We start from the raw sequence: 16,765 nt of genomic DNA, 5'->3' as shown, positions 1-16,765 counted from the left end.
TTGGCTCACTGCAACCTCCACATCCTGGGTTTAAGTGATTCTCCTGCTTCAGCCTCCTGAGTAGCTGGAATTACAGGTGCCTGCCACTGCACCTGGCTAACTTTTGTATTTTCAGTAGAGACAGGGTTTTGTCATTTTGGCCAGGCTTGTCTGGAGCTCCTGACATCAGGTGATCTGCCTGCCTCAGCCTCCCAAATTACAGGTGTGATTATAGGTGTGAGCCACTGCACCCGGCCAAAATCATATTTTATAACGCATTTATACCAGAGTTATTTCATTTGATCCATAATCAAGCATTGGGGGATAGGTATTAGGTTCCTCATCTGTAAAATAAGGGTGAGTCTTGGAGAAGTAAAATGACTTGCCCAAGGCCATACAGCAGAGGTGGGGCTTGAAATCAGGTCTGTGGGACCCTGGTGCCTGGGAGAGAGGAGATGCTGCATTGCTCCTCCCACCAGTCTCCTCTTTCCTAGTTCTGCCTTGGGGATCAAAAGACATTATCTCCCCCTGGAATGGATGAGTGGATTTTCTTCTCTGGTACCATGTGGGCACCAGAGACTTTTCCTATTTAGGAAGCTTGGCAGGGGCAGGGGTGGGGTGTTTCTCAGAGATGGTCCCTGAAATCCCCCTGTCAAATGTTTTATACAGGGGTCCCCTCAGAACTAGCCCTGAGACTAAACTCCTAGGAAGCTCAACCTCTGCAGGCCAATGACTTGTAAGTCCAGGGAGCCAAGAGTAGGAAGAGCTCTTCCTACTCTTCTTTCCATTGAAAGAAAGCAGCAGCCATTGAAGTAGGAATCACCCACTCCCTGTGGTGGTGGAGCCTGAAGAGGATAGCAGGGAGGGTTTTTTTGGTTTCAGGGGTGGGAGGGGCTGGGAGCCCCAAATCAGGAATCCAGCCTGAGGCTCAATAAATAGTCAGGGTTCCTCAGGCCTGTACCCCCAAATACCCTTCCCTTTCCCTTGAGTCAGATGCAAGGCCAACAGGGTGAAGTAATACAAAAAATAATGATAATAATCACATCAGTAGGTACCACATACTATGTGCTGGGTATTTTTTTTTTTTTTTTGGAGACAGCCTCATTCTGTTGCCCAGGCTGGAGTACACTGGCACAATCTCAGCTCACTGCAACCGCTGCCTCCCAGGTTCAAGTGATTCTCCCGCCTCAGCCCCCCAAGTAGTTGGGACTACAGGCATATACTACCATGCCTGGCTAATTTTTGTATTTTTAGTAGAGATGGGGTTTCATCATGTTTCCCAGGCTGATCTCAAACTCCTGACTTCAGGTGATCCACCCGCCTCAACCTCCCAAAGTGCTGGGATTACAGGCAGGAGCCACCGTGCCCGCCTACATGCTAGGTATTTAATGTAACTATGTTAGTCTATCAAATTCTCTGTGCATTGCTATGAAGTAGATCCTGCTACTGTCCTCCCCATTTTACAGGTTAGAAGACTGAGGCGCAGGGATGTGAAGATGGCACCACAGCTGAAAGTGACGGAGCTGGGATTCCTTCCATGTTTGCCTGTGTTTTAAATTTTTTTTTTTTTTTTTTTTTTTTTTGTTTTTTTTTTTGAGACAGAGCTGGAGTGGAAGCCAAATTAGACCTTTTGTGAGTATTGTATATTCAATCCCTTATACTTTTATTTGGCCCCATTCTCTCCCCAAGCCCCACCCCAACTCCAGTCTACATGCCTCAGGTTCTCCTCTCAGTCCTTAGGAATAGTATTTTTTTTTTTTTTTTTAGATGGAGGCTCACTCTCACCCAGGCTGGAGTGCAGTGGGATGATCTTGGCTCACTGCAACCTCTGCCTCCTCGGTTCAAGTGATTTTCCTACATCAGCCTCCCGGGTAGCTGGAATTACAGGTGTGCACCACCACGTCTAGCTAATTTTTGTATTTTTAATAGAGACAGAGTTTCACCATGTTGTCCAGGCTGGTCTCAAACTCCTGACCTCAGGTGATCTGCCGCCTTGGCCTCCTTTTTTTTGTTTTTTTGAGACAGGATCTTGCTCTGTCACCCAAGCTGGAGTGTAGTGGTGTGATGGTAATTCACTGCAGCCTCCGCCTCCTGGGCCTAAGTGACCCTCTCACTTCAGCCTCCTAAGTAGCTGGGACTACAGGTATACGCCACCATACCCAACTAATTTTTGTATATTTTTGTAGAGCCGAGATGTCCCTATATTGTCAGAGCTGGTCTCGAACTCCTGGGCTCAAGCAATTCTCCTGCCTTGGCCTCCCAAAATGCTGGGATTACAGGCATGAACCACTGCACTCAGCCCTGTGACCTGTATCTAAGTGCCTATGTGATGGGGTCTCCCAGCTCCCAGAGGCCGTGCGGGGCTCCCTCCAGGCCCTGGGATGGGGAAGGGGTTCCACCGGGGCTCTGCTGCCCGCCCCAGGGGCACACACCCGTAGTCCCACCTGTAGTTGTGGAACCAGTTGATGACGGTGTTGGTCTTGAGGTTGAGCTGGAAGGAGAGGAGCTCGATGGTCTGCTGCGAGGGGTAGGGTTCCAGCTGATAGGCCTTCCGCAGCGCCTCCTTCTCCTCGGGTGCCAGCACCACCCGGGGCTTCTTGATCTGCAGGAGGCTCAGGTCCTGGGGCTGCAGGCAGGGGCTGGGGCACTCGGAGCGGGTGGCTGGGGACTCGCTGTCCGAGCCGGTGCTGATGAGGCCATAGCGGCGTTTCAGGTAGGCTAGGGCCAGGGAGAGATGGAAGGCTGAGAGGTGGTGTCCCCACCCCATCAGTTCTCAGCTGGTAGGAGTCGCGTGGTGGGTGTACATCAGTCAGCCCCACTTGGAGCCTGTCATGCCCTAAACTTAGGGGCCTGCCCCCCAGCCTTTCTCCCTCCTCACTCTCTTTCTGCATCTCCCAACATGCACCCCCAGGCCACAAGATGCTAGCCTGACCTTGCCAGCCTGGGAGCCCTGGCATGAGCGAAGACCTAGGAGCATTCCTTGCACATAGGAAGCACTTGAAACAGGGTGCTCTATGGTATTCTCTCTGTTTTTTTAGAGACAGGGTCTCGCTCTGTCACCCAGGCTTGAGCACAGGGGCGCAGTCAGCTCACCGTAGCCTTGACCAACTAGGCTCAGGCAATCCTTCTGCTTCAGCCTCCCTAGTAGCTAGGATTACAGGTATGAATCACCATCTCTGGCTAATTTTTAAATCTTTTGTAGAGATGGGTGTAAAGCCGGTTGCCTCACCGGGAGGCCGGACACACCCACCCCTGCACTCAACACCTGACTCTGCACCCAGCACCAGGCTCTGCACTCGGCACCTAGCTCTGCCGCATGGCTCCCTTGGAAGGCTCCGGCTGATGCAACCCTGGCCGGCTCTGGCACCGGAAAAACCCACCCAACAAACCGCCAACCGATAGCGGCCCACCCCGTCCCAATCCCATTCCCCCAGACCCAATCAGAGCACCCAGCTGTTGCTCGTTCCTCATAGCCATAAAAACCCCCCGCCCCAGGAAGTCAGCGGGACTTCTCTGGTCCCTTTCTCTGGACCATAGTACCTTGCCCGGGAGCTGAATAAATTGGCATTTAATTTTCTTATACTGGCCTCAGTTTCCTCATTTTAAACTCGGCAATAACCCTTACAAGTGGTGCGAAAACCCGGGAGGAGTTCAAGATTCAAGACCCCTCCTGGGGGAAACTGACTCCTCTACCATAAGCCGAACCAGGGAGCCGCCGCCCCTCTGATCATCTGCAGCCATCACTCGCTAAGACTCCTATTGCCCATAACCCCATCCTCCGTTTGCTCCAATCTGAGGGGACCCTGTCTGTAATTGCGGCCGTGTCAGGGACTCCTTCCCGTCTCGAGCTGTGGGTCTTGCGGAGACGTCCCGGTGCCCCTGCTCGCCCGTTCCCGAAGACAGGAATATTGTGGAGACGTCCCTGTACTCCTGTCCTTCCCCGCAACCTCCGGTAGTCGGGTGTTGAAGTCCCGAATGCCGTTCCTCACTCCTGACTATCCCGCAACAGAGAGGGAACTGGGTAATGAGGAGTCCCGCCTAGACCCCCAGTCGCCATTGGGATGTCTAGTCCAAAATTTACCCAAGCTGGGCCTCTCCATAAAAAAGAAAAGGCTGCTTTTCCTCTCCACCGTGGCCTGGCCCCAGTATCCTCGGGACAACCAGTCCAAGTGGCCACCGGAGGGAACTTTCGATTTTAGCATTCTGATTTGGACAATTTCTGTCAAAAAAAAAGGTAAATGGTTGGAGGTCCCCTACATTCAGGCTTTCTGGTATCTTCGCTCCCGTCCCATCCTCTATTCCTCTTGCACCACCGCTCAGGTGCTCCTGGCCAAGGAAACTCCCTCACCTCCCTCGGCACCTCCAGCATCCTCCTCCTTTTCTGATCCCGACCCGCCCGAAGAACTATCCTCTCCCGCCCGACCCAGGAATCCTCCGCCATATGCGAAACCTCAACCCCCTCCAGCTCCTCCTCTTCCTGGTTCCAATCTAGCCTCTCCTGTTGGTGTTCACACTCGCTCGCGCTGTGCTCCTAACGATGAAACCTCCCTCCTTTGCCCTCTTCGCGAGGTCGCCGGAGCGGAAGGCGTTGTTCAAGTGCAGTTCCCTTTTCCCTCTCTGATCTATCAACCATTGAGAAACACCTAGGGTCATTTTCCACCAATCCGACTGCTTACACCAAAGAATTTTGCTACATCACCCATTCTTATGACCTCACCTGGCATGATACCTATGTAATCCTGTCTTCCACCCTCACCCCAGATGAGCGTGACCGCATCCTTACGGCGGCCCGGGCACACGCTGATCAGGTACATCTCACAAACAATCAAATACCAGTAGGTGTGGCAACGGTCTCTGAGGCCGACCCTAATTGGAATTATCAAATGATCCAGATGGCCGCCGCCGCCGAGACCAAATGCTACTGTGCCTCCTAGCGGGCATGCAAAGCGCAGCCCAAAAGGCAGTTAATTATGATAAATTAAGGGAAATAACTCAGGGTCCTACTGAAAACCCTGCCGCCTTCCTCGACCGATTAACTAATGCTATGATCCTTCATACCCGGCTGGACCCGGCCTCTTTAGCGGGGGCTACAGTTCTTGCCACCCATTTCATCTCTCAGTCAGTGGCTGACATTAGAAAGAAACTTAAAAAGGCTGAGGAGGGCCCCCAAACTCCCATACAAGACCTGGTAAACATGGCATTTAAAGTTTTTAATGGCCAAGAGGAAAAGGCTGAGGCCACCCGCCAGGCCCGTCTACAGCAAAAGGTAAGCCTCCAAACCCAAGCTCTTGTGGCAGCCCTGAGGCCGGCAGCCCACCAGGCACCTGGTGGAGGGGGTCCATCAAAACCCGCCAAGAACTCCGGAGGCGTTCTGCCTGGGCCCTGTTTCAAGTGCAGTCAGGAGGGACACTGGGCACGTCAGTGTCCATGTCCCCGACCACCTACCAAGCCTTGCCCAAACTGCAAGCATTCTGGACACTGACGCAGTGATTGCCCGTCCCGGACTACAGGCCCACCCCCTGCCCCTCTATGTGGAGGGCAGGCCGGTCCGCAGGAAGCAATCCCATCGCTTGAACTTCTCGGCCTTCTGGACGACTGACACAGCTCCAACTCAAAGACCCCCATCACCCTTGCTGAGCCCAGGGTAACACTGCAGGTAGCAGGTAAGTCCATTTCCTTCTTGGTGGACGTGGGGGCTACCTATTCTGTATTGCTTTCCTACTTAGGACCTAGCATACCTCCCCAGGTTTCAGTCATGGGAATGGACGGCAAGCCTTCCTGTCCTAATCAAACCCACCTGTTAGCCTGTGTCCTCGAGGGACACTGCTTTTCCCACTCCTTTTTAATCATACCCTCATGCCCAGTCCCCCTTTTAGGACAAGACATTCTTTGTACAGTCCCTCTTTTTCTCACCAGGTCTGCAACAAACAATTGAGCAGGTACACAAGGCTTGCGTTACTTGCTCTAAGGTCTCGCCTCAGGGAGGCTTAAGGCCACAGTTTCCTACTCACCAAATGCATGGCAACCTACCGGCCCAAGACTGGCAAATTGACCTCACTCATATGCCCACTCACAGAAGCTCCGCTGCCTCCTAACTTTTGTAGATACCTTTTCAGGTTGGATTGAAGCCTTCCCCACCTCCCGGGAGACAGCAGACACGGTGGCCTCCCTCCTCACTCAAGAAATCATCCCTCACTTCGGCCTACCTGCCACCATCCAGTCGGACAACGGTCCAGCATTTACGGCCCAAGTAGTCCAGCTAGTCGCCAAGTCCCTCAACATCTCCTGGAAACTGCACATCCCTTACCATCCTCAGTCATCGGGTAAAGTTGAACGGGCCCATGGCATCCTCAAAGACCATTTGGCCAAACTTCCTATTGAGGTAAAACTCTCCTGGCCCACACTCCTATCTTTTGCCCTGGCCCGGGTGCGGGCCACCCCACGGGGGCCAACGGGCCTTAGCCCCTGCGAATTGCTGTACAGCTGGCCTTTCCTGATTTCTCACAACCTCCCTGTAAACCCCCCTCCACTGGCCTCCTACCTTCCCTTCCTCTCCCTCCTCCACCACCTATTAAGGGAGCACACAGACCGCTCCCTCCCTGTTGTTCCAGGACCAGAGGACTCCCACCCAGCGGCGCCTCTCCAACCAGGCGACAGCGTTCTCCTCCGAGAACTCAAACCAGGATCCTTGCAACCCAGGTGGTTGGGACCCCACATGGTTATCCTAACCACCCCCACAGCAGCCAAACTCCTGGGTCACACTCCGTGGTACCATGTGTCCCGCCTCAAACTGGCCCCCCAAAATGATCAGGGGAAATCCGAACCCCTGGGCCCCGCCTCATCCGTGGCCCCAACCCGTTGCCCCCTAACCATTCAGAGCCTCCTTCCCTTTCCCTTGTGTGCCTGTCATCTTGGTCCCGCAGTCAGAGATATATGGACAGGCCGAACTTCTATCCCTCCTTCCACCTTCCCCTAATCACCGAGACCGACGAGCAGTCTTCCTCCCAATGGTCATTGGCCTCTCTCTAGCATCCTCTCTGGTGGCGGCTGGGCTGGGTAGCGGTGCCCTAGGCTACAGTGTCACCTCAGCCGCTCAACTAAAGGACAAGCTTCGCGTGTCTATCGAAGCGTCGGCCGCCTCCCTGGCCTCCCTCTAGCGACAAATCACGTCACTGGCCCAGGTAACTCTCCAGAACCGAGGGGCCCTTGACCTGCTGACAGCAGAAAAGGGAGGTACCTGTCTGTTTCTTCAGGAGCAGTGCTGCTATTATATTAATGAAACAGGCCTTGTAGAAGAAAATGTCAATGCTCTATCGCCTCTAAGAAGACCTCCGCAAGAAGCAGAATGCATCAGTCTCGTCTCTTAACTGGTGGCAATCCCCCATGCTAACCTGGCTAACCCCTATTATCACTCCCTTTATCGCAGTTTGTCTTCTGTTAACGCTAGCCCCTTTTTTCCTCAAGTTTTTACAGGCCCGCATGAAGGAAATTTCCAGGGTGGCCATAAACCAGATGCTACTTCACCCCTATGTCCGACTCCCAACCGAGGCACCAGCCAACTGACTCTTCTCCCTCACGCCGCCCCTGTTCAGCAGGAAGTAGCCAGAAAGAAGCCACGTCCTATATCATCAAAAGGGTCAGAATGTAAGGCCAGTTGCCTCGCTGGGAAGCTGGACACACCCCCCTCTGCACTCAGCACCTGACTCTGCACCCGGCACCAGGCTCTGCACTCGGCACCTAGCTCTGCCACATGGCTCCCCTGGAAGGCTCCAGCTGATGCAACCCTGGCCGGCTCTCGCACCGGAAAAACCCGCCCAATAACCTGCCAACCAATAGCGGCCTGCCCCGTCCCAATCCCGCTCCCCCGGACCCAATCAGAGCACCCAGCTGTTGCTCGTTCCTCATAGCCATAAAAACCCCCCGCCCCAGGAAATCAGCGGGACTTCTCTGGCCCCTTTCTCCGGACCATAGAACCTGGCCCGGGAGTTGAATAAATTGGCATTTAATTTTCTTATACTGGCCTCAGTTTCCTCATTTTAAACTCGGCAATAACCCTTACAACGGGGTCTCTCTGTCACCTAGGCTGGAGTGCAGTGGCACAATCACAAGTCACTGCAACCTTGAACTCCTGGGCTCAAGTGATCCTCCTGCCTCAGCCTCCTGAACAGGTGGGACTATGAGTGCACACCACCATGCTTCGCTCATTTGAAAAACTGTTTTGTTGAGGGAGGGTCTCACTCTGTTGCCCAGGCTGGTCTGAACTCTTGGCCTCAAGTCATCCTCCCACCTTGGCCTTCCAACGTCCCGTCCCTGAATTTCTGAACAGCCTTTGGTGGGCGGTAGGTGGGGACACTAATTTAAATGACCCATTGACTGCATGGTGCATCTTGACCCCAAATCATGAAGATGTTGGGGAGAAAAAAGCCCACTTCAGAATGAAAGAAGCAAGGTATGAGGGTATAAATCCTCACAGCAATACTTTGTGGCTCTGAACATGCTCTTTTTTTTTTAAGCAGAGTCTCGCTCTGTCACCCAGGCTGGAGCGCAGTGGCACCATCCTCTCGGCTCACTGCAACCTCTGCCTCCCGGGTTCAAGCAATTTTCCTGCCTCAGCCTCCCAGGTAGCTGGGATTATAGGCATGTATCACCATGCCCAGCTGATTTTTGTATTTTTAGTACAGATGGGGTTTCACCATGTTGACCAGGCTGCTCTTGAACTCCTGGCCTCAAGTGATCCGTCAGCCTCAGCTTGCCAAAGTGCTGGGATTACAGGTGTGAGCCACTGCATCCAGCCAGCTCTCTTATTTTCAGAAGAAGAAGGAAGCACAGAGAGGGGAAGTAACTAGCTGGAGGTCACACAGCAAGTAGGTAGAGGGTCAAGTTCTCAACTGTAGCATTATCTGATGATGATGGCCCAGCCCTAGTGCTGCCCTAGGTGCTCCCCACAGCCTGGGTGTCACTGGGTCATCAGATGACTGGTCCTCATGCCCTGGATGGCAACTTCAACTGCTCCTATCTTATCTTCAGATGGACTTTGAGCCTTTGGAAATATAGAAGAATCCTTTATGCACAGCATGAGACTGGGCTCAGTGGAAGCTTATCTTCCATCCAAATACTAGCCAGGCCTGACCCTGAGATCAGAGGAGATCCCGCATTCAGGGTGGTTTGGCCGCTTATCTTATCAGGATATAATGTCAGACAATGTGAGAACTTGCAATCTCCTTGCTCAACCCTACAAGAGAGGGTTCCTGTTTGCTGGTCCTGTCCTTTGTTGTGTAGAATCTGGGTAATGGGCCAAACGCTGATCTGCAAAATAGGGAGCTGAGACAGAGAAGGAAGGGAGGTACAGAGTTTTGGGAAATATGCAGTGGGGGCTGGCCACAGACTTTGGGGTAGCTATGGAGGTGTAAAGGACACCAAGAGAGACGGGGTGTTAGATTTCCTTTTCTTTTTCTTTTTAATTTTTTTTTTGAGATGGAGTCTTGCTTTGTTACCCAGGTTGGAGCGTAGTGGCGCGATCTCGGCTCATTGCAACATCCACCTCGTGGGTTCAAGCAATTCTCCTGCCTCAGCTTCCTGAGTAGCTGGGGTTACAGGCGTGTGCCACCATGCCTGGCTAATTTTTATATTGTTGGTAGAGACAGGGTTTCACCATATTGGCCAGGCTGGTCTCAAACTCCCCACCTCAGGTGATCTGCCCACCTTGGCCTCCCAAAGTGCTGGGATTACAGGCATGAGCCACTGCACCTGGCAGAGTATTGGATTTTCATGGGAGAGGTAGTAAACATTTACAAATTAAAAAAAATTGGAGATAGGGTCTTACTGCAGTGCTCAAGCTAGAGCACAGTGGCTATTCACAGCTTTGGTCATAGCGCACTGCAGCCTTGAACCATCTTTCTGCCTTAGCCTCCCAAGCAGCCGGGACTACCCACGCCCCGGCACACTGCATCTGGCTGTATATATCTTCACTGCTTTCAATGATATTGTTACATTGTTTTTCAAGGTTGCTATTTCATGTAATCCCCTACCAGGCTGAAACTGGACCATGGGGGCCCTGTATTTATCTGGGTTACAACTAGATATGGTTCTAGGGAAAATCTGAGACCCAGCGCTGGGGTCCATCCCCTGCCCAAGTCTTACCTTTCTTCTCCAGCTTCTTCATGTCCCTCAGCTTCTCCACGTTATGGGGGTCATTGAGCCACAGCTGCATGCGGACAAAGGGCTCCCGCCCCTTCAGGCTCAGCTTGTGCCAGGGTTTGGGCCGGGACAGCAGGTCGGACACAGAGCCTTGTGTCAGACCCAGGATGCTTTCCCCGAACAGCCGCTGCCCTGGGGATAGGAGAGGGGGGCAACCTGTTACCCCAGGCTGCGCAGAGAAGCCTGCTCCCAGGAGAGACAAGGAACAGGCCAGAGACACAGGAAAGAACTTCAAGGCTATCTCCACTAACTCAGAGGGAGGGCGAGAGACAGTGGAAGACCCGCACTGGATAGAAAGCTGAAGGGGGTCTGTCTGTAGAAGAGATTTGGGGGGCAGGATGAGGCGGCAACCGACAAAAGTGCTTTTTTTTTTCAGACAGAGTCTCGCTCTGTCACCCAGGCTGGAGCGTAGCAGCATGATCTTGGCTCACTGCAGCTTCCGCTTCCCAGGTTCAAGCAATTCTCCTGCTTCAGCCTCCTGAGTAGCTGGGATTACAGGCGCATGCCACCACGCCTGACTAATTTTTGTATTTTTAGGAGAGATGGGGTTTCCCATGTTGGCCAGGCTGGTTTTGAACTCCTGACCTCAGGTGATCCATCTACCTTGGCCTCCCAAAGTGCTGTGATTACAGGTGTGAGCCACGTGCCTGGCCCCAAAGTGCTTTTTTTTTAAATTAAGAGGTTCTTTACTCCTAGGAGATCCCTGAAATTGTCTGCCAACATCATGCATACACATTTGTATCACTGTGCCGGAGGATAATTTGTCAGATTCCATTCCAGTTTTAAATATGCACAGCTTTGGAGCCAGCAGTTCCACTGCCTGGGATAGCTGCACTTGCCCAGGGTCACACAGATGCACACAGCCTGATTTTTAGAGGCAGCAGGAAAGTGGAAAAAGCCAAAATGACCATCAGTTGGGTAAAAAATGTGGTGCATCCATGGCCTGAAACACTTTGTAATGGTGAAAAAGAATGCGGGTGATAGAATTATTCTAACACGGAAGGGTGTCCACAAAATAGTGTTCATTTTTCTTTTCTTTTTTTCCTTTTTTGACACAGGGTCTCACTCTATCACCCAGGCTGGAGTGCAGTGGTATGATCTCAGCTCACTATAACCTCTGCCTCCCAGGTTCAGATGATCCTCACTCCTCAGCCTCCCAAGTAGCTGGGTACACAGGACTGAGCCACCACACCCAGCTAATTTTTGCATTTTTATATTTTATTTTTGGGGGACAAGGTTTGCCTCTGTTGCCCGGGCTGGACTGAAGTGGTGTAATCTTGGCCCCTCGCAACCTCTGTCTCCTGGGCTCAGGCCATCCTCCCGCCTCATCCGCTGAGTGGCTGGGACTGTAGGCATGCACACCATGTCCAGCTAATTTTTGTATTTTATTGTAGAGATGAGATTTCGCCACGTTGTTCAGGCTGGTCTGGAACTCATGACCTTCAGCAATCCTCCCAGCTCAGCCTCCCAAAGTGCTAGGGTTACAGGCGTTAGCCACCTCACCCAGCCTAGTGTTCATTTTTCAAAAGCAAGTTGCAAGACAATATGTATATCATTTCATCTATATGGAAAAAAAAAAAAAGAAGAGGAAATTAAGTGATCACACCTGTAATCCCTGCACTTTGGGAGGCTGAGGCAGGATGATCACTTGAGGTCAAGAGCTCGAGACCAGCCTGGCCAGCATGGTAAAACCCTGTCTCTACTAAAAATACAAAAATTATCCAGGAATGGTGGCACACAACTATAATGCTAGCTATTAGGGTGGCTGAGACAGGAGAATCACTTGAATCTGGGAGTGGTGGTTGCAGTGAGCCGAGATCTCGCCACTGCACTCCAGCCTGGGGCCTGGGAGACAGAGTGAGACTCCATCTTTAAAAAATATACATAAAAACAACTCTGGAGTGTGACCGGGAGGCCAGTGGGGAGGGGTTTATTTTTATTTTTTTTAGTAACTTCTTATTTTTTTCCCTGTACTCTGTGTGTGTGTGTGTGTGTGTGTGTGTGTGTGTATTTTGTGAAGGAGTCTCACTGTGTCGCCTGGGCTGGAGTACAGCGGTGCAATCTCGGGTCACTGCAACCTCTGCCTCCCAGGTTCAAGCCATTCTCCTGATTCAGCTTCCTGAGTAGCAGGGATTACAGGTGCGTGCCACTATGCCCAGCTAATTTTTTGTATTTTTAGTAGAGATGGGGTTTCACCATGTTGGCCAGGCTGGTCTCAAGCTCCTGACCTCGTGAGTTGCCCACCTTGGCCTCCTAAAGTGCTGGGATTACAGGTGTGGGCCACCATGCCTGGCCTGGTATATTTTAAAACAATGAATATGTCTTACTTTTATCATAAAATTTGTAGTGAAAATTTTGAGGTTTGCATACATCCCTCTGGGAGGGGGGCATCACCTGGATCTAAGACTCGGAGGATTTTGTGTCCCAAAAAGGGAAGGAGTCCTAGAAGAGATTTCTCCCCTGTGCTCCAAGAGGGCAAGGACCTCGGCACTGGGTGAGGACTGAGCTGGAGTTCTGCAGTGATTGGAGTTCACATCTTCCTGGAAGGAAGTTTTTAAAGCCGTCGGCTAAGAATTCCAGGTCCTCTCAGACCTGCATTCACCACCCTTTGTCCCATCCCAGACCCAGGTCAGGGCAGATGCCTCACACAGGGTCCTGGATGCCCTGGGGCTGCCTCCAGTGCCCTGGGATCTCACCGTGGGCACTTTTGTCTTTTTTCTTTTCTAACTTAACTTTTTAGAGACAAGGTCTCACTCTGTTGCCCAGGCTGGAGTGCAGTGGCATGATCATTGCTCACTGCGGCCTTGAACTCCTGGGCTCATGCAATCCTCCTGCCTCAGCTTCCTGAGGACTACAGGCATTTGCCACCATGTGTGAAGTTTGTATGCATAGAGTTTACAGTTAATTTTAGGAGCTTTTTTATTTTATTTATTTATTTATTTATTTATTTTTTGGGACGGAGTTTCGCTCTTGTTAGCCAGGCTGGAGTGCAATGGCACGATTTCGGCTCACCGCAACCTCCGCCTCCTGGGTTCAGGCAATTCTCCTGCCTCAGCCTCCTGAGTAGCTGGGATTACAGGCACATGCCACCATGCCCAGCTAATTTTTTGTATTTTTAGTAGAGATGGGGTTTCACCATGTTGACCAGGATGGTCTCGATCTCTTGACCTCGTGATCCACCCGCCTTGGCCTCCCAAAGTGCTGGGATTACAGGCTTGAGCCACCGCGCCCGGCCCTTATTTTTTATTTTTTTGGAGACAGAGTCTCACTCTGTTGCCCAGGCTGGAGTGCAGTGGTGCAATCTCGGCTCACTGTAATCTCTACCTCTTAGGTTCAAACGATGCTCCTGCTTCAGCCTTCCAAGTAGCTGGGATTACAAGTGTGTGACACCATGCACTGGCTAATTTTGGTATTTTTAGTTTCACCATGTTGGCCAGGCTGGTCTTGAACTCCTGACCTCAGATGATATGCTTGCCTTGGCCTTCCAAAGTGTTAGGATTACAGGGGTGAGCCACTGTGCCTGGCCTGTTTTTAATTTTATTGACTTTTTTTTGAGACGGGGTCTTGCTCTGCTGCCCAGCTAGAGTGCAGTGGTGTGATCTCAGCTCTCTACAACCTCTGCCTCCCAGGTTCAAGCGATTCACCTGCCTCAGCCTCCCAAGTAGCTGGGACTACAGGTGTGCCCCACTGTGCCCTGTTAATTTTTTTGTATTTTTAGTGCAGGGTTTCACCCTGTTGGCCAGGCTGGTCTCAAACTCCTGACCTCAGGTGAGCTGCCCGCCTAGGCCTCCCAAAGTGCTGGGACTACAGGTGTGAGCCACCATGCCCAGCCATTATTTATTTATTTATTTATTTTTTAGAGACAAGGCCTTGCTCTGTTGTCCAGGCTGGAGTGCAGTGGCATGATCACAGCTCACTGCAGCCTTGAACTCCTGGGCTTACGCCATCCTCCTGCCTCAGGCTTCTGAGTTACTAGGACCACAGGTGTACCAACACATGTGAAGTTTGTATGCATGGAGTTTGCAGCTAATTTTAAAAAGTTTTTTTAGAGATAGGATCTTGCTATGTTGCCCAGGCTGGCCTCAAACTCCTGCTCTCAAGCGGCCCTCCCTTTCTGGCCTCCCAAAGTACCGGAATTACAGGTATGAGTCACTGGGTCCCAGCTCTAGACACTTTTTCAGGGTAAGTAGGAGGCAACCCAGGTGGGAGGCAGCCTCTCTGATTCCCACCGGCTCCGTACCTAGATTGTTGTCTGTGAGGACCTCCTTCACCCTCTTGGTGATGGAGTAGGTGTCCAGCTCGGGGGACATGGCCACGATCTCCTGGATGCCCCCTGGGGCCTGGCCACCTGAGTACATCTTCCCGCTCAGCGAGGAGCTGGAGCGGCCCTCTGGCTGCTGGTTCTCCTTGCTGCTCTCCAGGGACAGGCTCAGCGGCTCCTGGGAGCTCTTCTCAGGCTCTGTAGGGCTGGGGGGTGGGGATGGTGAGGACCTTGGTTCTGTGGGACTGGCTGTGGGCCACAGAGAAAGAGAAGGTGGTTACCATAATCTGGCACAGACACATCCAGTTGCAGCAGCCTTGCTTCTCACAGCCAGGAGTTGCCAACCACTCATTTTGCAACCACTGTAGCAGAAATTGCTCACATAGGGGCCTCCGGATGCCAAAACCAGTGGGTGAAAGTTTGATGAGGACTAGGATTTTACAAAGTCTCCACGTATCTCCCCACACGATGCTTAGTAATTGCAAAGGGAAAAATAGCCACTTTACAGTACAGGGACCTGGTTGGACTCTCTCTCTGTCACCCAGGGTGGAGCACAGTGATGCAATCTCAGCCCACTGCAACCTCTGCCTCCCGGGTTCAAGCAATTATCCTGCCTCAGCCTCCTGAGTAGCTGGGATTACAGGTGCTGGTGGACACCATCTTGACCAATGGTCCAAGTTACTATCATCAATCACAGGAGAAGTCAGCAACATGGGTCTCCTGAGAGGACGCCCTGAGAAGGACATGGCGTCACTCCTGTGCTATCCCCAGCCCCAAGTACACAGCCTGAATCTGATTACGAGGGAGCATCGGGCAACCCAAACTCAGACCATCTATGAGATAACAGCCTCTACTCTTCAGAAAGGGCACCAGTCCAAATCAAAACATGAAAACTAAACACAAGCGATACTGAATCTCATTCTGGACAGGGAAAATAAGTTTGCATATTTTAATTAATTAATTAATTTGTTTTGAGACCGGGTCGCCCAGGCTGGAGTGCAGTGGCTTGATCAGAAGTCACTGCAACCTTAACCTCCTAGGCTCAAGTGATCCTCCAACCTCAGTCTCTCAAGTAGCTGGGACTACAGGTGTGTGTCACCACACCTGGCTACTTTTTCTTTTATTGAGACAGAGTCTTGCTCTGTCATGTAGGTTGGAGTGCAGTGGTGTGATCTTGGCTCACTGCAACCTCCATCTCTTGGGTTCAAGAGATTCTTGTGCCTCAGTCTCCCAAGTAGCTAGGATTACAGGTGCATGTCACCACACCCTGCTAATTTTTATACATACATATTTTTTGAGACAGAGTTTTGCCCTGTCACCCAGGCTGGAGTGCAATGGTGTAATCTTGGTTCACTGCAATGTCCGCCTCGTGGGTTCAAGGGATTCTCCTGCCTCAGCCTCCCAAGTAGCTGGGACTACAGGCACCTGCCACCACACCCAGCTAATCTTAGTATTTTTAGTAGGGACAGGGTTTCATCATGTTGGTCAGGCTGGTCTCAAACTCCTGTCTCGTGATCTGCCTGCCTCGGCCTCCCAAAGTTATGGAGTTGCAGATGAGAGCCACACACAGCACCTGGCCAAGAATTATATATTTTATCTAAAAATTTATATAACATATAAAGGATATTACTGGGACAACTGAAGACTGAATCTAGTTGGTAGGATACAGACCAGTATTTTACCGTGGTAAGGTTTCTCATTCTTGAAAAGCACTCGCTGAAGCATTTAGGGCAAAGGGGACAAGATGTCAACGAATTTCTCAAATGGCAGAGAAAGAGCATGATTGTGGCAAAATTAGTAACTGTTCAATCTGGGTACAGTGCAGGGAGTTTGCTGTTCTACTGTTTCCATTCTTCCTTAAATTAGATGTTACCTCAAAATGAAAAGTCAGATAAACAGCAACAACTAAAGCCGGCAGCAGTGATCTACAAGTTCAACCACAGGAGAGGCTGAATAAAATACGGGGCTCCCTGAAGCGGGCAGCTCTGAGGCAGTGAAGAAACTGTAGTGAAATGTCCGCAGTGCAACGTCGCATTTAAAAAGCCAGGCTGCAGCTGGGCATGGCGGCTCACCCCATAATCTCAGCACTTTGGGAGGCTGAGGTGGGCAGATCACCTAAGGTCAGGAGTTAGAGACCAGCCTGGCCGAATGGTAAAACCATGTCGCTACTAAAAAATACAAAACTTAGCTGGGCATGGTGGCACATGTCTGTAATCCCAGCTGAGCAGGAGAACTGCTTGAAGCTGGGGGGCAGAGGTTGCAGTGAGCTGAGATCACACCACTGTACTCCAGCCTGGACAACAGAGCAAGACTCCATCTCAAAAAAAA

General features: G+C 51.5%; 1 protein-coding gene across 8 annotated transcripts in view; it reads right to left on the bottom strand.

The window, feature by feature from the left end:
- Positions 1-16,765, bottom strand: part of CUX2 (cut like homeobox 2) — a 327,980-nt gene that overhangs the window by 5,998 nt on the left and 305,217 nt on the right. For all 8 annotated transcript variants that reach the window (XM_037743460.1, XM_017542258.1, XM_037743455.1 and 5 more), the window contains 3 exons: positions 14,417-14,686; positions 10,120-10,308; positions 2,424-2,697 (listed from right to left, as the gene is read on the bottom strand). In XM_037743460.1, coding sequence (XP_037599388.1) covers positions 2,424-2,697; positions 10,120-10,308; positions 14,417-14,686 — 733 coding nt within the window. The remainder of the gene's footprint in view (positions 1-2,423; positions 2,698-10,119; positions 10,309-14,416; positions 14,687-16,765) is intronic.

The sequence above is a fragment of the Cebus imitator genome, unplaced genomic scaffold, assembly GCF_001604975.1.
Source record: "Cebus imitator isolate Cc_AM_T3 unplaced genomic scaffold, Cebus_imitator-1.0 Scaffold8, whole genome shotgun sequence".
NCBI classification, from domain to species: Eukaryota; Metazoa; Chordata; class Mammalia; order Primates; family Cebidae; genus Cebus; species Cebus imitator.
The sequence above is the reverse complement of the archived record's forward strand: the minus strand, read 5'-3'. Positions and strand labels throughout refer to the sequence as shown.